The following is a 23618-nucleotide window of genomic DNA, read 5'->3' on the forward strand; positions in this document are numbered from 1 at the left end:
GGTATGGACTGCTCCAGCCACTGGCTAGCAGCACTTTGCAAAGTGGCTACCAAGGTCTGTCCTACAGGTATGGAGAGACAGCTCTCAGGGAACCAGGGAGGGTCAGGGGTCTTTGCTGGATGGGCTACCCAATGACCCTCTGTTCATGAATGGGCTTATAGACTCAGGTTTTAACAATCCCCTTCATGGTGCAGAAAGGATGGGAAAATGTGAATTAGAGGTTTCCAGGCTTGGGCTACTATAATACCATAGAGTAGGTGGTTTATAAACCAGAGAAATTTATTTCTCACAGTTCCAGGGGCTAGAAGTCCAAGGTCAAGGCACTGGCAGAGTCAGTGTCTGGAGAGAGCCTTCCTCCTGGTTCTAAGACAGCTGTCTTTATTCTGTGTCCACAAATCATGGAAACTATCACATTTTCCCTGGAAAAGAATGTGCATTAGTTATCCACAGATGTGTAACAAGTGACCCCCAAACCTTAGCAGCTTAAAACAGCACCATTTAGTAAAATGTAGCCAAATAATTAGGAAGTGATGAGTTTACAGTATTTATTACTTTTGCTATATCAGTTTCTTGGGTCAGAAATCCAGGCATGGCTCAGCGGAGTCCTCTGCCTCAGTCTCTCCCAAGGCTGTAGTCAGGGTGTTGGCTGGGCCTGGGCTGGGCTCCTGAGGGTCAGCTTCTGAGCTAATTCATGTGGCTTCTAGTAAACTGAGGAACTTATTTCTTTGCTGGCTGTTGGCCAGAAGCCATCTTCAGTCCATGCCGTGTCCTGTCTCCTGTCCTCTAGAAACCCCACCCAGCCCCAGTCTCCAGCACAGTCCCCATTTACTCTACAAAAACAGCTGGCTCACCTGTGCCCTATACTTCCTACACACACTGACCCCTTCCAGGTCCTCACCTGGACAGCCTCTTACCTGCCAGGCTACCACCTCTGCTGCTCTGGCCTCCTGCTGAGCTTCCTACACTGCAGGGCAAGGGAGAAGTCCCAGAACACCCCAAGGCTGAGCACTGAGGCTTCATCTCCAGACACTTGGCACCATCTACCAGCAATGACATCATGCTGTGTCACTCTGAAGACATGCCCCTGGGCTGGGCAAAGGCCACCTGGTTTACCTACAATTCTGGCACTGGAATCACAGTGACACCTCAGCCTGCCAGGCACTGTGCTAGGTCATCACCCCTATCCTCTGACTAACCTAGAGAGTAGCCCATGAGCTAGGACAGCAATATTCCTGTTTTATAGATGGGGAAACCAAGGCATGGAGAGGTGAGTCACCTGCACCAGGTCAATAGAGACAGGACTTGACTTGGTTTCGGGCAGCCTACCCAGCCCCACGTGCTGCCCTCCCAGGAGGCAAGGGGCTCGGAGAAGGGAGAGACAGGCCCAAGGCCTCGTTGAGGACACAAGTCTACACATGCATGGGCATACACAGGCACACACGTACACACGCCAGTCCCAGAACACAGACTGTGTCCCTAGAAAGGATGCTATAGGCACTGGAACCATTGTGACCTCAGGGTGAGGTCAGGCCAGGCCACAGTGGGGGAGGGGCAGTGCCCAGAGATAGGGCCTGCCCACGGGCGTTGAGGGCAGAGCTGTCAGTGGAGGCCAGTGGGTCCTCCACACCGCATCCCAGCCATGGACAGGAAGCATTTTGAAAGGCCTCACAGCCGTGCCTCGGCGGGCAGGCCATCATCAGCCCTATCCTACAACTCCAGGTCAGCTCAGCCCTGCCAGGGAACACAAGAGAGGCCAGGGACCCTGCCCTCTCCCTCACTGATGCCCTGGTCCCATCTTTTAGGCGAGCACCTCTCTGAGGGGCACCTTGGTGGAACCCAAAGCCCTGTGTGGAGGAGGGAGGGGTCCTGACTCAGGAGTAGCCTCTGAGGCATATGGGTGGGCCTCACCTTGTGAGGACTGGGGTCTCCCACATGCCCAATGTATGAGCCGGTAAGTGGATGGATGAACAGACTGTCCACCTGCTTCTCGGAGCCTCAGCCTCCCCACAGCAGGAGGAAGATGACATGACAGCCAATGCTCCTGAGGGTCCAGAGGGGAACGGAATGAGGAAAGTTCCTCTACAACCTTCCAGGCCTCCCGGGAACCCCCCCTCCAGTGTCCCCAGAAACCCAGCAGCAAAGGGCAGCCTCACCTTCCTGTGTCTGACAGGCAGTCAGAGGCAGGTCCAGCCAGGCCCCTCTGCCTCCTCTGACCCTCTAGCCCAGGAGCATCCTTTCCGTGGAGGGCTGGGAACAGGATGTGTTGTCCAGGCCCGGGATTCCGTGTCATGGTCCGTGTCACTGCGGATTGTTGCAGGAGCATCTTGGTACCTGCCTATAAGCTGGGCTATTTTGGGCCCCGCGCAGTAGCTCTGTTTGAGTGTTGGCAGGCCTGTCTTCTCTGCCACAGTTTGCGGAGGTTCTAAGCCGAGAAAGCATTTCCCCCGCAGATGTTTGCTAATAGTGTGTTTGCACATCATTCTATTTTTAAAAATACATTTAACACTGGAGGCTGCAGGGGCCATGATGTGGGTGTGGGCAGATGAGGTAGGGGCCTTAGTGGAGCTCATGGCCCTCACTGTGACCATCACCATGTCTGAGGCAGGCCAGGCTCCAGCCCCAGCCAACAGGAGACCCTGCAGAGTCAGCACCTTCCAGTCTCGGTCTGGAAGGCTGGACTTTCCAAGAGAGGGAAGTAGCCAGTTTTCTGAAAGGCCACAGGAAGAAGGAGGCTTCCAGGAAAGGCAAAGTGCATGCTGACCTTGCCGAGGCCAAGCAAGAAGGCCTTGAAGGCCTCCTTAGAGGTGCCTCAGCCCTGAGACTCCAAGAGATAGCAGAACCCACAGCCTCTAGGATGTAGGCTCTGGAGGCAGGGCCAGGTCCTAGCCTGTCCCCGTTCTCATCTTCGATGGTGGAAGATGGTATATGAAGCAGGGTCAGGCAGAGGTGAGGGCAGTGAGAATCGACACTCCATCCCTGTCTGCAGGAGGCTGTGTCCAACTGGGATGAGCTTCACTATTCTAAGGATGCCTTCATTAGGATCTCTAATTCATTTATTAAACCATCCAACACACACATACACAGGAACCTTTTGGGAAAGCTTCATCCAAATGGCATGTTTATGGCCAGGACTTTCTGACCAGGAGGAGTTCCTGGCAGGATAGAGCTGACCTGGGATTGTGAGACACAATTGATGACATCCTACTTGCCAAGGCATGGGTATGGGTCTTTCAGAATGCCACCCGTCTATGGGTTGGAGGACCCTGTCCCTCCTGGACTTCTCCACTTTGTGGCCCCAGCTGGAAGTCCAGGGATGTGAGCCCCACAAAGAAAGGGATTTCTGTGTATTTTGTTAACTAACAAATCCCCAGGCCCCAGAACAGTACCTGGCATATAGGAGGCACTTAATAAATACTCAGCAAATGAACAAAGGCAAGAATGATTCTACTCTGGGCACTGTGTGAGGCTCAGAGACTAAAGGCGTCTACATGGGCTGCCGTACAAATACCACAGACTGAGGGTTTAAACAACAGACACTTATTTCTAACAGTTCTAGGGTCTGGAAAGTTCAAGATCAAAGTTCCAGAAAATTGGTGTCTGATGAGGGTTCTCTTCCTGGCTTGCTGACAGCCACCTTCTTGTTGGGTCCTCACATGGTAGAAAGAGAGAACACTTGTGTTGTCTGTTTCTTTTGTTTTGTTTTGTTTTGTTTTGTTTGTTTTGTTTTGTTTTGACACAAGTGTCAAGCTGTTGCTCCGGGTAGGCGTAGAGTGCTATGGCATCATAGCTCACAGCAACCTCCAACTCTTGGGCCCGAGCAATCCTCTCACCTCAGTTTTTCTATTGTTAGTAGAGATGGGGTCTCGCTTTTTGCTCAAGCTGGTCTCAAACTCATGAGCTCAAGCTGTCCACCTGCCTTGGCCTCCCAGAGTGCTAGGATTATAGGTGTGAGCCCCGTGCTGGCCATCTATGTTTCTTATTCCAGCCTCTCTGGTGGCTGTGTAGCCATGTCTCACTGTGGTTTTAATTTGTTTCCCTCATGAGGAATAATACTTAGCACTTTTTACATACTTATTTCTGTCTATCTCCTTTGGTGGATTGTTCAAATCTTTTTACTGTATTTCATTAGGTTGTTTGTGCTTCTGTTTTGTTTTGAGAGGTCTTTATATATATCATAGATGTAGTTCTTCAGTGATTTGCAAAACTTTCTCCAAGTCTGCAGCTTATCTTTTTATTTTTTATAGATATATGCCAATCTAAATAAAAGGCACAGAGAGAGACACTCTTAAAAAATGGTATTTATTCAGGAATGGGCATTACAGTGGGAATACACGTGCATATAAGACATGATTTGTGTATTCAAGGTTGTTAGGTAAGAGAAAGTTTCTAAAGTCAAAATGAGGATGATACATAAATTGTTTTGAGACAATAATCTTGGGTACAATAAGCAATCAGAAGAGTAGCAGGTTGAATATACGGTTGCTGGACAGATGTCCCCACAGAAGTATTGTTTGCATGTAAGGTGCAATGGCCTTTGTGGAAGGCTGTGGGTTTTGTGGTCTTTTGTGATACATCTTGTTATCAGGCATTCATGCATGAGAACCCTCCCTTTATGGCCCTCCTCAGCCCCATTTGTCAGAGGGACCCATTTTGATTCCAACAACTCTCACATATATTTCAAAAAGCAGAAGCTTTTATTTTTGTGAAATCAAATTCATCATTCTTATCGTTTATGGATAGTGCTTTTAATGTCACATCTAATAAATCTTTATCTTACCCAAGGTCATGAAAATTTCCCCCAATATTTTCTTCCAGAAGTTTTAGAAGTTTAGGTTTTACTTTCAGGTCTGTGATTTATTTTGAGTACATGTTTATATATAAGTGAGATATAGATTGGGGGCTATTTTTTGCATGTGTAAATTCATGTCTTACAACAGCACTCATTGAATGCTTTTTCGGTTGATTGCTTTCACATCATTATCAAAAATCAATTGGTCTCACTTTCTGGAGTCTTTGTTCTATTCCATATAATTATATTTCTATCCTTTCATCAGGATCACATTGTCTTGATTACTTTATAATAAGTCTTTAAATTGGTAGTGTTCTTGAAAGCAGTCTCCCATTTTGTTCCTCTTCAAAATCATTTTGGCTAACCTAGCTCCTTTATCTTCCCAATAAATTTTAGAAAAAACTTGTTGGTTACAACAAAAAATTCTGCCATTGAAGTTGCAATGAATATTTAGATAAACAGAGAAAATTAACATATTAAGAGTCTGGAGACTTCCAATCCATGAACATGGTATATCTCTCCACTTATGAACATCTTCTTGCTTTCTTTCATCAATATGTTGTAGTTTACAGTATATACACCTTAAAATTATTTTTTAGACTTAAAAAATGTTAAGACTGGATGTTTTCTTCCATATAAAGAGAAAAGATGAATATACACATGCAAAAATATAGCCCCCAATCTATATCTCACATCGTATATAAACATTTACTCAAAATAAATCACAGATCTGAAAATACAACCTAAACTTAACAAATACATCTAAGGTATTTAGACTTAAATAACTCATGATTTTTAGTTAGGGTACATGGTGCATTTTTTTTCTTTCAATTCCCAATTATTCATTGCCAGTATATAGAAATATGATGATTTTTATACACTTACCTTATAATTTGCAAATTTACTGGATCCACTTTTTAGTTCCGGTGGAGTTTGGGGTTTTGTAGGGTTGGTCTTTTTGTCTTTTTGCTTTTGTTTTTGTAGATTCTTTGACGTTTTCTACTTGGATAATAATGTCTTCTACAAATAGAAACAGTTTGTTTGTTCCTTTCTGATATGTATGCCTTTTATTTCTTCTCAACTTTTTGTCATGACTAAGCCTAAAATTCTATGTTGATACAAGTAGTAACAGCATGTATCTTTGCCTCATTCCAACTATATGGAAGAAAATTTCCAGTCTTTCACTAGAGAGCATGATATTAGCTGTATGATTTTTATAGATGTTCTTTATCAGATTGAGAAAGATTCCTTAATCCCTGTTTCTATTACAAAGAGATATTTAATTTTGCCAAATGCTTCCTCTGCATTTATTGGGATAATTATATGATTTTCTTCTTCAGTCTGTCGATACGATGAATTACTTTGATTGATTTTCAAATGTCCAAGCAGTCTTGCATTCCTAGGATAAGCCATCCTTGAAGATCATGGATGAGTATTTTTACATATTTTGGATTATATATAAAATATAATATTGTTATATTTTTCTTAACAATGATATATTGTTAAGAAAGTTTCCATTCATGGAAAATATTAAGCTATAGTTTCTTTATTTACAATGTTTTACAACTGTTTTTGGTATCAGGGTAAAGCTTGACTCATGGAATAGGTTGAGAAGTCTTTCCTTCTCTTCAATTTTTTGAAAGATTTTTATAGTATTCATATTATTTCTTCCTTAAGTGCTTTGAAAAATTCATAAGTGAAACCATCTGGGCTTAAAGGTTCCTTTGTTGGAGTGCTTTCAACTACAAATTCAATTTTTATAATAGATGTATGGCAATCCTTGTTATTTAATTCTTAAGTGAACTTTGGTATTTTATGACTTTAAGGAATTTGTCCATTTCATTCTAAGTTGAATAACTCTATTGACAGAAAGTTATTCATAAAATTCTTTTGCTATTCTGTTACTATCTATAGTACCTATAATGATGTGCTCACTCTTATTCTTGATGTTACTAATTTGTGGTTTCTCTTTCTATCCTAATAAGTCTTGGTTAGTGATTTACAATGTATTCATCTTCCTAAAAACCCTCCTGGTAGGCCTGGCACAGTGGCTCACGCCGGTAATCCTGGCACTCTGGGAGGCCAAGGCAGGTGGATAGCTTGGGCCCACCAGTTTAAGACCAGCCTGAGCAAAAAGCGAGACCCTGTCTCTATAAAAATAGAAAAACTAAGGCAAGAGGATGGCTTGAGCCTGAGGTTGCTGTGAGCTATGATGCCACAGCACTCTACTCTGTCTCAAAACAAAAACAAAAACCTGTTAGTTTCATTGATTTCTCTATTGTTTTGAATTTTATTAAATTTGACCATCTCTGCTATTTGGCTGTTGCGTTCAGATCATTTATATTTAACGTGATTATTGATGTGATTTGGTTTTAATCTACCACTTTTGATTTGTTCTTTCTTCATCTCTTCTCTTCTTGGTGTTACTTTCCTTCTTAATTGAGTTTTTAATGACACCACACTTCCTCCTTTGTCCACTTTTTAGCCATGTATTTTTTGTTTCATGTTGTTTTATTTTTTAACCATTGCTCTCGCTTATGCTTGTGAGCCTATTTCAGTCTATCTTCAGGTGATATTAGCCACTTTTCTTAAGGTACAAAAACCTTACAACACCTTATTTCCATTTCCTGCTCCTGCCCCTTGTGGATTGTTGTTGTACATATTTTCCCTCAACATTTGTTATAAATCCATAATTCATTTTTTACTTTAAGTTGTAAAAATAAGAAAAAATATTTTCTACTTAACTACATTTTGACCACTTCCAGTGCTCCTTCTTGTATGTAGTTTCCACATGGCAGCAATTTCCTTCTGTCTGAAGGACCTTCTCTGACATTTTTCTTTCACAGTGCAGATCTTCTGGGGATAAGTACATAGAGCTTTTATACGTGTAAAAACGTTTCCATTTCACCTTCCGCTTTTCAAGATTTGGGGGGCTGTTACCGTTTTGTTTGGCTTTGTTTTTCTTTCTGTGTGTTAAAATGTTCCACAGTCTTCTAGTCCATTGTTTCCAAGAAGGACTGTGCTTTCATTTTTTATTCCTTTTGTGTGTCTTTTTTCCCTGGATTTTTGTAAGGTTTCCTCTTATGATTGGTTTAGGGAAGTTTCAATGTGATGTGACTTGGTGTCGTTTTCTTCGCGTTTCTTTTGCTTGGAATTCACTGAGTTTCCCAGATCTGTAGATTTATAGTTTTCATTGAATTTATAAAATGTTCAGATATTATTTCTTCAAATTATTTTTTCCTTCCTTCTCCTGTGGGGACTCAAATTACACATACATAACACCACCTGAAATTGTCCCACAGCTCACCACTGTTCTGCTCCACATCTTCCAGTCTTTTTTTCTATTTCTATTTCATTTAGGAATAGTTTCTATTGCTATGTCTTCAGGTTCTCTAATCTTAGCAGCTATGGTGTCTAGTCGGCTGTATTCTTAATCTGAAACATATTTTTATCTTTTTTATATTCTCTGTGTCTGTCCTTAACAGACTTAAGTTTTCTTCTGCCACACTGAACACATATATATGTTGACCATAATGACCATTTCAGTGTCCTTGTCCTTGAACACATATATATGTTGACCATAACGACCATGTCAGTGTCCTTGTCTACCAATTTTGTCATTTCTAGGTTTGTCCTGATCCACTGACTTTTCTCCTCATTGTTGTTCATACTGTCTTGCTTCTTTGCATGCCTGGGTAAATTGTGATTAGATTCCAGACACTGAATTTTACATTGTTGGGTACTGGACATTGCTATACTTTTTAAATATTTTTGAACTTTGTTCGGAGGCACAATGAAATTATGTGAAGCATTTTGGTCCGTGTGAAGCTTTCTTTTAAAGTCGAGTAGAGAGGGACAAAGCGTCATTGTTGAGGGCTGACTTTTCCCTGATTTTGAAGTAACACCTGAGACCCTGTGCATTACCAGACTTTCCACTCTGGCTGGTGAAAAAGGAACTCTTTCTAGCCCTATACAAGCTTGAAAAAGACTGTCCCCTCTGCTCCACTTGGGATTTTGTTATTCTTTTTCTACACACACCAGAATGGGATGAAGCCTGGGGCTACAGGGGGCCCTCTGCAAATCTCCGTAATTCTCTCTCCTCCCATCTCCATGCAGCTTCCTCCTAGGACCCTGCCCCAAACTTCCACCTCCTGTCCTCCACTTAAGGGGACTAGTGGGCTTTCTTGGGTCCCATCTCCCTGCACTGCAAATTGAAGACTCTCCAGGCAGCTCTCTGTGGCAATTTTGAACTTGGCTTGTCAGTTTTCCCTCTCAGGGATCGCTGCCCTGGGATTGCTGCCCTGCTCCTGTCCAGTGTCTGGTAACCATGGGACTGTGTATTTTACCAGTTTGGGAGTTAAGGCAGGAGGGTGACCCTGGTCTTGCTGCATCTTGGGTGGAAGCAACAGTGTCCCATATGTGCACAAGTCATTTTAAGGACTCTGGGTCTACTCAAAGCAGCCTGGCCTGACATGCCTGGCTTACATGGTGGGACCACTAACTGAACAAAGTACTGAGACACACACTGTCTTCTAACACACACACAGTGCACTTGCTGAATTTGCTACCTGTTGTGCTTCTGCCTCCCTGGGCGCCCCAGGTGCCTAGAACATGCCTGGCCTGTGGTAGGTGCTGGAGAAGTGGGACCTAATAGGGACCCAAGCAAATAAGGCCGAAAATGGGTGGAGCAGAAGAGTTTCTCCAGGCCTCCCCAACCCCACCCCCGCTTCCATGGAGAGGCCGGGCTCTGGCCAGCCCCCAGAAGGAAGGATATCCTCTCTTTTTTGGAGGGAATCCTTTCCCATATTTGCAGAAGACAGGGGGAGGGGCACAGACCGGCTTGAAAGAGCCCTACATTCCCCTCACCCCCACTCCCTGCTGTTCCCCGTGCTTCCCCTCCCCTCAGAGACCCACAGGGATGTCTGAGTGTCCAGGGCAGCCTTGTGTGTGGTCCTGAGAGCCCAGCTCCACCAAGTCAGTGTGAGCACCGCAGCTGCAGTTTAGAAGCCCGAGCCCTGCCATGTCCCACTTCCACATCTGTCCCATAGCACTGGCCAGAAAGCCAGGCCCCACAAACCTATAGGCAATGCTGCCTGCTTCACAGTGTCCTGAGGCCTCAGGACCCCCACCTTCCCCAGAGTTGAGCTGGTCTAGTGAACTGATGGCTGGACAAATGGAAGGAGGGTGCCGGACCTGATCCAAACCAGCACTGCCCTCAGCGTCACCTACACTCAGCCCATGTCACACCAGGGTGCCTGGATGCTTACATACAAGACCCCTTTTCCATTTCAGAATCTCCCCCATACCCACGAAGGACCCATCTCATATGAGGGGACCTCAGGACTCTGGCCGCAGGAACAGACAGTCACTCTCCACCATCCTGCTCTGCAAGTCAAAAAGCAGCCAGGCCGCCCTGGCGCCCAAGGAGCACACGATGTTCATGGAGGAGGCCTACAACTCAGGTGGTCGCTACCCCTGGGCAGGGGCAGGGCCAGGGTGGCTCCCAGAGGGGGTCAGGCTCCAGTAGTTCCCACCAAGTTCTTCCACCCCAGCAGTCCTGAGAGTGAGGGTGAAAGGGAGCCCTTCCTCTAGCACCTTGGGAATAACAAGGGGTGTAGACACACTGAAGCTTTCAGCAGGGAGTCTGCACACCTGCCCTGGCCTCTCATACCTCCCGGGCACCTTTCCTCCCGATCCTCCCACAACCTCTCACCCTCGGAACCTTAGCTAGGCCTGGCCTCATCACCAGAATGCTTTTCCCTCATCTAGACACTGCTAAAAGTTGGATGACTGGATGGAAGGGTGGAGGGATTGATTTACGAATAACTGGATGGATAGCTGGACAGAGAGATGGATGGATTAACTTACATATGGATGAATGGGGGATAGAAGGATGGATGGATAAATTTATAAGTGAGTGGATGGAGGGGTGGATACATTTTCCAATAGATGGATGTTTGGTGGATGGGTGGATAAATGAATGGAAAGATGGACAGACAAGTGGATGGATAAACGGGTTGATGGACAAACAGATGTATGAATAAATATGTAGGTGAATGGACAGGGGGTGGGTGATCCGTGGATGATGGATGGATGGCTAAACGGATGGATGAAAAAGCAGCTGGGGCAGTGAACATATCAAATGTGACAAGGCAAGTGAGGATAGGCAGCCTAGCCCGCACTCCCATCCTCGTCCTCTCTGGACCATCAGCAAGTCCAGGGCTTCCCGTGTGTCCAGCTGCCCAGGCCTCACTTCAGACCAGTCCTCCCATTCTCAGGCCAGCCTTCCCTGCCCACCCAACCCTGCAGCTGAAATGTGACCTTCCATGGCCCACCTCCCCACCCCCTTTTTGCCAACTCCAGCCATCTGCTTCAAGATGCTCAGGGACATGAGCAGCGCGGACCCCTACCACCTGAAGTACATGCTCAAGAAGCTCAAGAACATGGCGCAAGGGTCCCCCAACCTGGTGATGGAGACCATGCACGACTACTTCATGGACAACCCGGAGGTGGGGCTGTGGGGCACTGGGGCAGGCACAGGGAGCGGGGGTGGGGGTGTGTGACCCTGGGTGGGGCTGTGGGGCACTGGGGCAGGCACAGGGAGCAGAGGGGAAGGTGGGACCCCAGGGTGGGGCTGTGGGGCACTGGGGCAGGCACAGGGAGCAGAGGGGGGGTGGGACCCTGGGGTGGGGCTTTGGGGCATTGGGGCAGGCACAGGGAGCAGAGGGGAGGGTGTGGGAATCCAGGTGGGCACAAATCCTGGACCCCACATAGGACTGCTATATAATTTGGGGCAAGTTTCAGTTTCCTCATGTATCAAATGTGCCGTGTAGAGAACATCAGACCTACATGTACTGAGCACCTCAGGGTGAGGCAGATGTTATGACCCTCACAGATGAGGAAATGAAGGGACAACAAGTGATTTGCCTAAAGTCGCAGAACCATTTGGTAGTGGAGGAGGATGGAAGGATGGAGGAAGAGTGAGGGGAAGAGGGAATAAATGAAGGAAGGAGTGACCTGACTTTGAAGATGAGATGGTTCTAAATCCCGTGGCCATTCCCTGAGGAATTCCTCTCTCCCTGCACTAGCTGGTTTGAGGCCTGCACATAGTAGGTATTCAATAAACGGTCACCAGGTGAATGGCCATCAGCAGCCGCCTATGATGCTATCTCTCTGGCCTCCTCACAAACCAGGCCCCGTGGACATCTCCCACGTGACTAGCCCCAACCTGGCCCTGTACCTCTGTCACTCTGCCATTCACAGATCTCCACCCGGCACAAGTTCAGGCTGTTCCAGGCCCTGGAAATCGTCATTAAAGCCAGTGACTCCCTGGATGAGAGCTGGGAGCAAATCTTCATGAAGCTGGCCCTGGAGAACATGGCCAAGTCCACGGTGGGCCTCCCCTCCTGACAGACAGGCCAGTCCCCCAAGGGCTTTGGGAACACAGGCAGCTGCCCCTGGGAGCCAAATGACACCCATGTGCCCAGTCTCAGGAAGGCCAACTCCAGGTCTAACCCATTCCCTGGGCGAAACTCCCGTCTCCCTGCCATCTGGGCTCCTGCCAATGGAGACTGACAGGTGTGGGCCTGCCCTGCCCTTCCCTGCCCTGTCCCAGGCTTTCTGTCCAGGGAGCTGCCCCCAGGCCTGGCCACAGTCTGCTCAGGCTGCAGCTCCACCTGGGGGAAAGCGGATTTTATTCAGATCAAGGAGGCCAAAGCAACCCCAGGGCAGACTACTCTTAACCACACACAGCCCTGGCACTCCTTTAAGAGGGAACAGGCACCATTGAATTCTCTGATCTGTGCCAGGTCTTAATAAATGACAACGTGGACAGACCAATGCCATTTGAAAGGTTTTTACTACTCACAGCTCCCCCCAGAACCAAAAGGCACAGCACGTTCCCTCTCCCCACGAACCTGTCCCAGAAACTATCTGGACGGTGCCTTCAGGACTATAGTAGCAGGAAATAACTAAGTGGGGATGTCCCTGGGGGCTAAGGGGACACTGGCAGGTCAGGGTCTGTGACTTTTGTGCACCTGTGAACACTCTGGGCGTTTGTCTGGCCCTCTGATTTGGCAGACTCGAGGAGAGGCTACTGGGTTAAGAGCTGGAATCAGCCAGTGCAGAGTCCAAAAACATGGCTGATGCCCTCTCCACAGACCCTTGTGGCTCCACCGACAGATGGGGAGACTGAGGCTCTGAGTTCAGAGACTTGCCTACAGGCCAAGCACAGGTGGTAGAGCAGGTGACAATTTCCTGTGCTCCCCTGTGAGGACACCCTAGGTGTGAGTGACAGACCATATTGACCCAGAAAATGGTCCAGAAAAATAGGGACAGAAAAAAACAGGGACAAGGGCCATATCTACCTCAGGATTTTTTGCTTTTAAATTCTATTTGTTTGTTTATTTAACCCACCAATTTGAAGCTTATTAGGTGCATTTATTAGCAAGTTTCCAGACCTACAGAATAATGAGCCGGTGGGATGCAGGGCTGTGTCAGAGATCTGTCTGGCTTCAGCCTCCCTGGGAGTGGGTGAGATCCCTCCTGACCCATGTGAGGCAGGGCTGTGGCTCTGGCCAGCTAGGCTGGGAGCCAGCAAAAGCTGGTTGGGGCTGTTCTGCATTTTCTGCTTCCGCAAGGCGGCCAGGACGTGGAATGCCACGGACACTCCACCACCCGGTCCAGAGGCTCAGTGGCACACTGGGATCTGCCTTGCTCAGGACTCCTGTTGCTTCTTATTGCCCTGTCTTGTCAGGGGATGCCATTTCCTATGCCCCAAGGTTTTCCCAGTTCTCCCTGCTAAGTTGGAGACATACAGGGCCAGCATCTTCCCTGAGGTTGGTAGAGTGGGAAGTTCATGCATTTCCAAATGTCTCACCCTGGGCTGTGATGAGGGCTCATTGCCCACTGTTTTCCTGCCCTTGTGTGGCTGCTGAAAACCCACAGCCATTCTGAACTTTGATGCTGTTGCAGGACATGCTTTATCTTCTGGGAGGCTTATAGAGTCCTCCCATGTGTTCCAAAATGCCACAGTAGTAGCCCTGGCTCTGGCCTAATTTTAGCCACCAAGCTTTGTTGTCCTGTGTCCCTTCCATCTGGTATCTGAATCCTTTGGTGCCGAGATGACTCAAGGCTGCCACCCTTCGTGGCCATGTCAGCATCTCTGTCTCTTTCCTCTGGGCTCTGAGGCTTTCCAGGGAGACCCTGATCCAGGACTCAGCCTGGAGGTCAGGGACCTGTCCAGCAGCAGTGCTGCGGGGGCCTGGCCTGCAGAGCAACTATCCCCAGAGTTCATGCCTGACCTCCGACTCAGCCTGGAGGTCAGGGACCCGTCCAGCGGCAGTGCTGCGGGGGCCTGGCCTGCAAAGCAACTGTCCCATGAATTTGTGCCTGACCTCCCCTGTACAGAGACCCTCCCCTACCTTCTCCAGAGCCAGAGCCTCCAAAGTCCTGTTGGGGTGGGAGGGGACAGACCCCTTCAGGTGGCGTCAGTGTCATGTAGGGCTGTAACTGCGTCTAAAGCCACTGGCCCCTTATTTTTATTCTGCTCCACTGCTATCCCCATTCCAGAGTCTGGGAAAACATGAATCCTAACCTTTGGCCAAACCATGGGGGATGCACAGCATAGGGGGCTGACTCTCATGCTTCCCCACTGCCAGCACAACCCATGATCTCTGGATCTCATCCCTCTGCTTCCAGCTTCCAAAATGTGGTTGCTACTGGCCTTTTTAAACATTTTCCCTAAATATAATTTTAGGTGACGTTTTGAAGCTTAGTTTAGTTTTGTTTTGTTTGGAAGAGCAAGATCAGATTTAATCTACCATCTTAACAAGAAGCCGTCATAAGAATACTATCAAAAATTATAGGCTGGCAACAGGGACCTTAGCTAACAAACACATTGTAATCTAATAGTACCCTCATCTTAACCTGAAATTTTTTAAAAAGAGAGATCTGAGCTCAGGTTTTAAAACAGTGAAAATCCATAATGTTTTCTGAAATGTGTGATACTATAGGATATGAGAAGTAAATCAAAACTCTGGGTGGCAAATTGTGTTGACAGTAAGAGGAAAAATATACCACCACAAAGAGTAAGCGAGATGATGGTTATGTTAATCAGTTTGATGTAAGCATCCACACTGTATATCAAATCAGCACATTGTACACATTATGCACTCTGTACATAAATGAATTAATGTACACAGTTATGATTTAATAAAGAAAAAAAGAGGAAAAATAAAAAAAAATTATAGGCTGGGCACCATGGCTCGCACCTATAATCCCAGCACTCTGGGAAGCAAAGGCAGGAGGATCCCTTGAGCTCAGGAGTTTGAGACCAGCCTGAGCAAGAGTGAGACCCCATAGCTACAAAGAATGGAAAAATTACCCAGGTGTCATGGGCGCCTATAGTTCCAGCTACTCAGGAGCCTAAGGCAGGAGGATCACTGGAACCCTAGAATTTGAGGCCACAAGGAGCTATTCTAGCAAGGGCGAAGAGTGAGACTCTCTCTCAAAATAAATAATAAATAAAAATTAAATTATAAAGGACTTACCAATTTCACACGATGATTCAGGCTTCATGGCTAGGCGAGCAGGAAGGGACCTCAGGCACCTCTACTTTCAGACCCCACCAAGGGCAGTCAGATTAGTTAGTGCTTCACACTAAGAGCCCAGAAGGTTCCCTCACAGCTACCGCTAGTACAGAGAAAAGAGAGGAATTAAACTTGGGGCATGACCTAGGGAAATAACAGCACACTCACTGAGAAAGTACTGACGTGGGGCAGCGCCTGTGACTCAAAGGAGTAGGGCTCTGGCCCCATATGCCAGAGGTGGCGGGTTCAAACCTGGCACTGGCCAAAAATTACCAAAAAAAAAAAAAAAAGGCACTGGTGTGGCACACAGAGGCCACACAGGGTTCCAGGGCAGGCAGTTTCTCTGCACCTGAGGATTCTATCCCTGAGACAGTGGTGGGCCTGGCCAGCTGGGCTCTGTCCTCAAACAACTGACCTTGCCTCTATGGACAGGAACCCAGCTTCTCTTTCTGAGTTGATGGTAAAGAATTAAAGATGTAACACTGCCTGAAGCTCCAGGAGCTCTGGAAGAGGGGAGGGCTGTTGACTAGAAGCCTCAGGGTGGGTGTCTTCAGACCAGGCCGCATGGGGGTTTTAAACTGGCCTAGGATTCAGACAAACATGGCGGGAAAGGGAGAGATTGCAAAGGAGAAAGAACAATGTTCTGGAACCATAAGGGGACCAGGAATATCTCAGGTTCCCTCAGCCTCACTTTCCTACAAAAAAAAAAAAAAAATGGGTTGTAATAGCTGCCCACCTACCACACCAGGCCAGTGTATGAGAATGCCAGGCTCATGGGACAGCAGCTCTTACCTTCTCTCCCCCACCACCCCTACCAGGAGCTGGAAGACACATACCAGGACGCAGCCAGCAAAGTACTGGTGGCCATCTGCAAGCACTCGTGGCAGGTGGTGACCCAGCACCTGGAGGCAGAGCTGCTGACCGGGATCTTCCCACACCGCAGCCTGCTGTACGTGATGGGCCTCCTGTCCTCAGATGGTAAGTCTGCTCAAAGTGAGGGGGCAGGGCGGATCAGAGGCCTGAAGGTGGTGCTGAGGCCCCAGAGTCCAGGCAGGGCTGGAGCAGTGGGAGAGCAGGGCCAGGCTACCTGGCAATTTGCTGCTGCCCCAGGACCCCACTGCCCACCCTAGCACTTGCAGGACCTCCCAGGAAAGGGCCACACTGGGCACTGTGGTGCCACCCTGTCTGACAGCTGGGGCTCCTGCTCTCCATGTTTGAAGAACTGGGCATGGATGGAACCAGGACAACCCAGGAGGTTCCAGGAGGTGGTCCAAGGCACCTTCATAGACCACTGTCCTCTCTTCCTTGGCCGCACAGGACAGGCAGCACTCCCCCTTCAGACAACAGGGAGAGAGAACCCAGAGAAGCAGCACGTGGCGGCCTGCAGCAAGGCCGGCTTCATGACAGCTGCTGCCTAAGTGCTGCAAGAAGGGCTGAGCTGGATAGTAGGACCTCTGATGACCCAAGGGGGGGATGGAGAGGAGGGTTAGGGATGGCAAACAATGGCTGGGCCCTGTCACAGGCCAGGTCCTCAGCACAGGGGCTCACAGGCTAGGCAGGGAGACAAGCGCTTCCTTTCCTTTACTCACTAGCTCACAGGCACCTGCTACTGTGTTCACTCCTGCCTATCTGGGGAGGCAGCTGGGGGGAGCCCAGGGAGGAGAAGCCAAGGGGGAGGGCTTCCTGGAGGAGGCAGCCAGTGTGGGCCATGTCTAGAGGGATGCATAGGAGTGTGAGGAGAGAAGCTTACTCCACCAAGGGCCTTCAGGAGGACTTGATCACCAGTCAGCGAGGCACCAAGCAGTGGAGGAGGCAGGGCAGCAGGTCCCGTTGTCTGCAAGGAGGCCAGGGCAGCAGGGGAGGTTTCTAAGGCTGGGTTGGGAGCCTGAACTCTGAGGCTTAGGACAAGGCAGGACCTAGCTTGGCTGGGCTCTGTGCCCCCCGCCCTGGGATTGGCAGGCTGAGTGGAGGTTCCTCTGTACCTGAGGGCCCTCTGAGACCTCCAGAACCACCCAAAAGCAGCCCCTCCCTCTGAGTTGAGGTTTCCAAAGTATCCAAAAAGCTTTCCCATCTTACAATGCCTCCATCCCCAAACTTTGTTTTCCCACTTTTGAGGGGCACCCAATGTATACCAAGGGACCATGCTTTGAGAACATTCCACTCACCACTACAGAGCCCAAGGCCCAGAAAGGGAAGGTAGCCACCCGGGGTCACACACCAAGGGCAGCAGGACCATGACTCCAGCCCAGCTTTGGACCTTGCACCTAAGCCAGCCTCAAGTTCCTCTGGCTCCCCTCCCCCATGAGTGAGAGGGGCAGAGGCAGAATAGCACCAGCCTAACTCCAGCCAGCCCTGGCCATGGGCTGTCCCTAACCCACCCTTCTCACCCACAGAGGAGCTGTTCAGCGAGGAAGACAAGGCAAACTGGGAGCAGAAGCTGACCCAGGTAGGGGAAGTCCTGCCACCAGCCCAGGGGTTAGGGGAGCAAACCAACTTGAACAGGTACCGGCTGCAGCAGGGGGAGAAGGAGAGAGGGAAGGGAGGGAAGGAAGAGGGAGAGGGGGATATGGGGAAAGCAAGAGAGTGTGGAGAGAGGGAAGGTCCCCACTGTATAGATCGGCAGACAGACAAGCTTGGGGAGATGGCATGACTTGACCAGCAGAGCTGGTCACTGGGGCAGTTGTATTTTAACCTTGGTCTCTAGATGCCTGGCACAGAGCAGGTATCCAGTACACACAGGACCTTCTCACCTGTCCTGTGAACTGGATCTACAACCAGGGGGCCAGAGAGGATACAGAGGCCCACACTGAGACCAGGGAAGGGAGGAAGCAGGTCAGGTTAGACTGAAGATGCCATGGCCAGGACTCGGGGTCAATGCAGGCCCATCTCTGCACATACCAGGTGAAGGGCCTACCTGGCTGAGAGAAGGGGCACAGCACCCTGGCTGACCTAGGTTCAAGCCCATACTCAACCCGTCATAGTTGTGTGCCCTGGGGTAACCTGCTTTGCCTCTCTGTACCTCAGTTTTCTCATCTGTTAAACAGGGATGGAAGTATTTCACTCACATGGTGGTTGTACACAGGAAACAACCCATGTCAAGTGTTTGGCACGGTGCCTAGTACACAGGAAGCCTTCTTGACTGTTAGTTGTTATTATTGTATAGTAATGGCTGTGGTAATAGCAATAGTAGCAACAGAAATACAAGTGATTAATAGAATAAGATTACAAATTACTGAGGATACAGAAAACTTGAACAGTACAGCTAACCAAAGTTATCTAATAAAATGCAAATAGAACATTCACCATAGAGACCAGATGCTGGGCCATATATCACGTTCCAGTAAATTTAAAAGCCCTGAAATCAAACAGAGTACATTCTTTGACCAAAGCATAAATTAGAGTTCAATATTAAAATATATCTGGAAAAGCTCCAAATGCTGGAGTAAGCAACGCACTTCTAAATAACCCATGCATCAAAAAAAAAAAAAAAATTGCAAGCAACATTAGAAAATGTCTTAACTGTGTGATAATGAAAATACAACAAGTGATAATCTGTGGGATAAACAAAAAGAAATGCTTAAAAAGAAATTTCTTAATGTTAAGAGAAACGAAGAAAGATATAAAATCAATTATTTAAACCTCTATTTTAAGAAGTTGTCCCTCCCCCCAAAAAAGAGCAAATTAAAGCCAAAGTTGAAAGAAGGAAATAACAACAACTAGAGAAATCAAAGGAAGAAAAGGACAAAGAATAGATAATGGCTAGAATTAAAAGTAGGTTCATCAAAAAATCAACAAAACGATAACCCACCAGACTGATCAAGAAGAGAGAAAACACAAAATACCCACTTCAAAAAGAATTTGAAAAACACTGCAAATCTTTTAGACATTAAAGGATAATAATGATATATGATTCAAATAAAATAGATTATTTAGACTGAATAGACAAATTCCTCGATAAACACAAATTACCAAACTGACACAAAAAGAAACAAAAAAATCTAAGTAGTCCTACACCTATTAAAGAAATTGAAGTCATAATTAAACACTCCCTCACAAAGAAAACTTCAAGACCAGATACTTCTTTGATAAATTCTGTCAAAAACTAAAGAAAATTCATAACCAGCCTAAGCAAGAGTGAGACCCTGTCTCTAAACAGCCAGGTATTGTGGTAGGCGCCTGTAGTCCCAGCTACACAGGAGGCTAAGGCAAGAGAATCACTTAAGCACAAGAGTTGGAGGTTGCTGTAAGCTATGATGCCACAGCACTTTACTGAGGGTAACAAAGTGAGACTGTCTCAAAAAAAAAAAAAAAAAAAAAAACAACTTAATAAGGCATGCACCTGTAGCCCAGCTACTCAGGAGCCTGAGGCAGGAGGATCACTTGTGCCCAGGAACTTGAGGCTGCAGTGAGCTATGATGACACCATTGCACTCCAGCCTGGGTGGCACAGCAAGACTCCATCTGTAAAAAAAAAGAGAAAAAAAAAAGTTAAAAGAGAAATAATACCAATTCTATACAAATTCTTTTAAGTAATAAAAGAGGAAGAAACACTTCTCAAATCATATTATGAAGCCACTACGATCCTGACATCAAAACCAAAAACATTACCCCCCCCAAAAAAATCAAACTGAACACCAATATCGATCATAAAGATAAGCTCAAAAATATTTTAAACAAAACATTAGCAAATTGAATAAAAGGATAATTTATCATGATGAAGTAGAGTTTATCCCTGGGACTCAAAGTCAGTTTAACACTGAAAAGCAGTAAGTTGAATTTAACACATTAACAGAATAAAGTATAAATATTTTTATCATTTTTGTGAAAAATTATGTAGAAAAAGCATTTGATAGAATTCAAAATCTATGTATGATAAAGGCTCTCAACAAACTAGAAGGGAAACAGCCTCAGCTTAACAAAGGACAGTTACAGTACAGCTGACACACTCAATGATCAAAGACAGAACACTCCTCTGCCAAAGTCAGGGGAAGAGGCCAAGACATCCAGGCTCCCCACTGCCCATCAACGTTGCACTGAAGTTTCTAGTCAATGCAACGAGGTAAGAAAAATGAAAAGAAAAAAGACATACAGATTGCAACTGAAAAAGTAAAATTTTTTTGCAGACAATATGATTGCATATGTAGAAAATCTTACAGAATCTTTTAAAAGTACTAGAACTAACAATTACTTATAATTGAATTTAGCAAGATCTCAAGATATAAGATCAGTATACAAAATACAATTGAATTTCTATATACTAATTTCAAACACTTGAAAAAGGAAATTTTTATGAAAAACAACAGCAATAAAGATATGGAAGGCTCAAAGATAAAAGCAGTAAAATGTACATGATATTTTTACAAAATATTGCATAGAGGAAATTTTTTTAAATCTTAAACATTGAGACATAGGATGTTTGTGAATAACATTCAATAATAGTAAGATGTCAGTTCTCCTAAAATTGTAGTAGTGCCAATCAAAATCTTGTAAGATTTTATTGTAGAATTAAATATAATAACCTATAGATTAAATTTGTATGTGGAATTTTTTCCTTATTCTAAGGAACCTAGAATAGCCAAAACAATTGTGAAAAAGAATAAAGTTACAAGAATTCTACTACTTAATTTTAAGACTTTCCATACGGCTACAGTAAACACAACAGTGAGGTACTGGCATAGCTTAAACAAATAAATTGATGGAGCAGAATAGGAAACCCAATGTAAAACCATACTTATACAGTTGATTGATTTTTTTAAGGTTCCAGAGTAATTCAATGGGGAGAGGAAAGTCTTGAAAATAAATGATCCTGGAAAGTCTGCATAGAGATGCCTATACAAGAAGAAATGAACTTTAATGCCTGGCTCAAACCATTCACAAAAATTAATTAGAGATGGAGCCAGGTCCTAAATGTAAAAGCTAAAACTAAAAAGCATCTAGAAGAAACATAGGAGAAAATCTTGATGATATTTGTGAATAAGAACATTCAATAATGGTAAGATGTCAGTTTCCCAAAATTGATTTGTAGATTGAATGCAGTGCCAATTGAAATCTCAGAAGACTTTATTGTAGAATTAAATATAATAACCTACAAATTAAATTTACCAAAACCAAAGACATTACTTGTGGGGTAGGTAAATATTTCTTAAGACTCAGAAAGCAGGGTGATGCCTGTGGCTCAGTGAGTAGGGCGCCAGCCCCATTTCCTGAGGGTGGCAGGTCCAAACTTGGCCCTGGCCAAACTGCAAAAAAAATAGCCGGGCACTGTGGTGGGCGCCTGTAGCCCCAGTTACTCAGGAGGCTGAGGCAGGAGAATCACCTAAGCCCACGAGTTGAAGGTTGCTGTGAGCTGTGACACCAGACCACTCTACCAAGGGCGATAAAGTGAGACTCTGTCTATAAATAAAAAAAGAAAAGACTCAGAAAGCAATCATCATAAAAACAAAAAAATTGATAAGGTGGATTTCATCAAAATTAAAACAGCTGCTTATCAACTGATATCATTAAGAAAATGAAAAGGCAAACCACAAATTCGAAGAAAAGACTCATAATACACATCTCACAAGGTACGGCATTCAAAATAAATATAGAAGTTTGTACAACTCAGTAAGAAAAAGACAAATAGTTCAATTTTTAAAAGGTCAAAAGATTCGCAGAGGAAGACATGTAAACAGAATGCAAACATGTTTAATTCTCAAGGAAATGTCTATTGAAGCCACAAGGAGCTACCAACACAGACCCCCGAGAGGCCTCAAGTGACAAACGATGATGGCAAGCGTTGGCAAGGGTGCGGGGAACCAGAGTACTGTGGTGGGATGGGTGAAAGTTGCTCCTCTTTTCTTCTAAAGCTAATAATATATGACCCATAAACTCCATATGTAAATATTTTACCTAAGAGGTGTCCAGGGCGGCACCTGTAGCTCAAGGAGTAAGGTGCCAGCCCCATATACCAGAAGTCACGGGTTCAAATCTGGCCCCAGCCAAAAACTGCCAAAAAAAAAAAGAGGTGTCCAAACATACATACACACAAAATAACCTACACATGAAAATTAAGCAACACGTGGCAGGCAGCATAAAGCATGCCCTCCCCAAAGATCCAAAATCAAGTATCCACCTCAGGAAACCTGAGCAAGTTCAATCTAACCTAAGCAAGAGAAATAATAGAAGTTAAAACAGAAAAAGAGGATGAACTTCCAATACAGGCCACAACATGGATGAATCTCAAAAACACCCAATACCCAAATCACATTCTGTATAATTCTGTTGTATGTAATTCCAGAAAATGCAGAACTAATCTACAGCGAAATAAATAGAAACAGCTTTGTAGGGATGGAGATTAAGAGGGAGTGTGAGGGCACTTCCCAGGGTGGTGGCAAAAACCCTGCATTTTGATGTGGTATGAATTACAGGGGTCCAACATTTGTTAAAATTCATGAGCTGTACAGTAAAGATCTGTAATTTCAATTTTCAAAATATTTAAAACAATTAAAAATTAGGGGAAGATATATGTTACAAAATTCAGAATATTTTAGATTTTTTAAAAGCAATATGGTGCCTACCCTGTACATCCCATGAGCATTCCTGGCAGAGTCTAGGGCAGCTGCAGAATCAGCAGTGTTAATATCTCTGCTATGGAAACATACCAAAGTATTCACACTGAATCCCACAAATCGAGTCATGTCACCTTGAGTCAGCTTTCACCAGCTAGTAAGTTTGCTGCAAAACTATGGGGGTGGGGGATGCTTAATTTTCTGAGTTTGGAAATTTGGTTTTCAGACAAGGAGCTGGGGTACTGGTATATACCATACAGTAGTGAACAAGAACAGGTGAGGTTTGGGGAAGGGGACAGGAGTCCCTGGCCCTTCTTGGGGAACTCCCCATGAGGATGGTACAGGTGAGAGAACCAGCAGGTCCTGCTGCTCCCTGTGCAGGGGGCAGGAGGGGCACACCCTGGCAGACAAGCTCGCCCAGATTCTACCATAAGCGGGGAGTGGTTTCTGCTTTGGGGCCAAGGGATCAAGACCAGGGACAGTGCAAGCAGTCCTGCCTTTCAGGGGTGCTCTAAAGGGTGGTCTTAACACCCAATTGGGCATGCCCGTGTGCTCCTGGCATCACACATTTTCACTATTCAGGATAAATTCCTGGAAATGGGGTTGTTTGGGAAAATACGTGCATATTTTAAACTTTAATTATATTGACAATGCCTTTTAATTAATATTGTGAAAACCTTCAAAAAAAAAAAAA

The 23618-nt window shown here is 45.9% G+C and overlaps 1 protein-coding gene across 1 annotated transcript in view; it reads left to right on the plus strand.

Annotated features, from left to right (window-relative positions):
• Window positions 1–1639: 1639 nt before the first annotated feature.
• The window catches only part of MROH5 (maestro heat like repeat family member 5), a 65682-nt gene continuing 43703 nt past the window's right edge, over window positions 1640–23618 (plus strand). The window contains exons 1-6 of the mRNA XM_012806998.1: window positions 1640–1719; window positions 10082–10251; window positions 11153–11298; window positions 12053–12181; window positions 16197–16356; window positions 17772–17824. Of these exons, the coding sequence (XP_012662452.1) occupies window positions 1640–1719; window positions 10082–10251; window positions 11153–11298; window positions 12053–12181; window positions 16197–16356; window positions 17772–17824 (738 nt within the window). The remainder of the gene's footprint in view (window positions 1720–10081; window positions 10252–11152; window positions 11299–12052; window positions 12182–16196; window positions 16357–17771; window positions 17825–23618) is intronic.

Source organism: Otolemur garnettii, unplaced genomic scaffold, assembly GCF_000181295.1.
Source record: "Otolemur garnettii isolate 467f Iridium unplaced genomic scaffold, OtoGar3 scaffold00062, whole genome shotgun sequence".
Taxonomy (NCBI): Eukaryota; Metazoa; Chordata; class Mammalia; order Primates; family Galagidae; genus Otolemur; species Otolemur garnettii.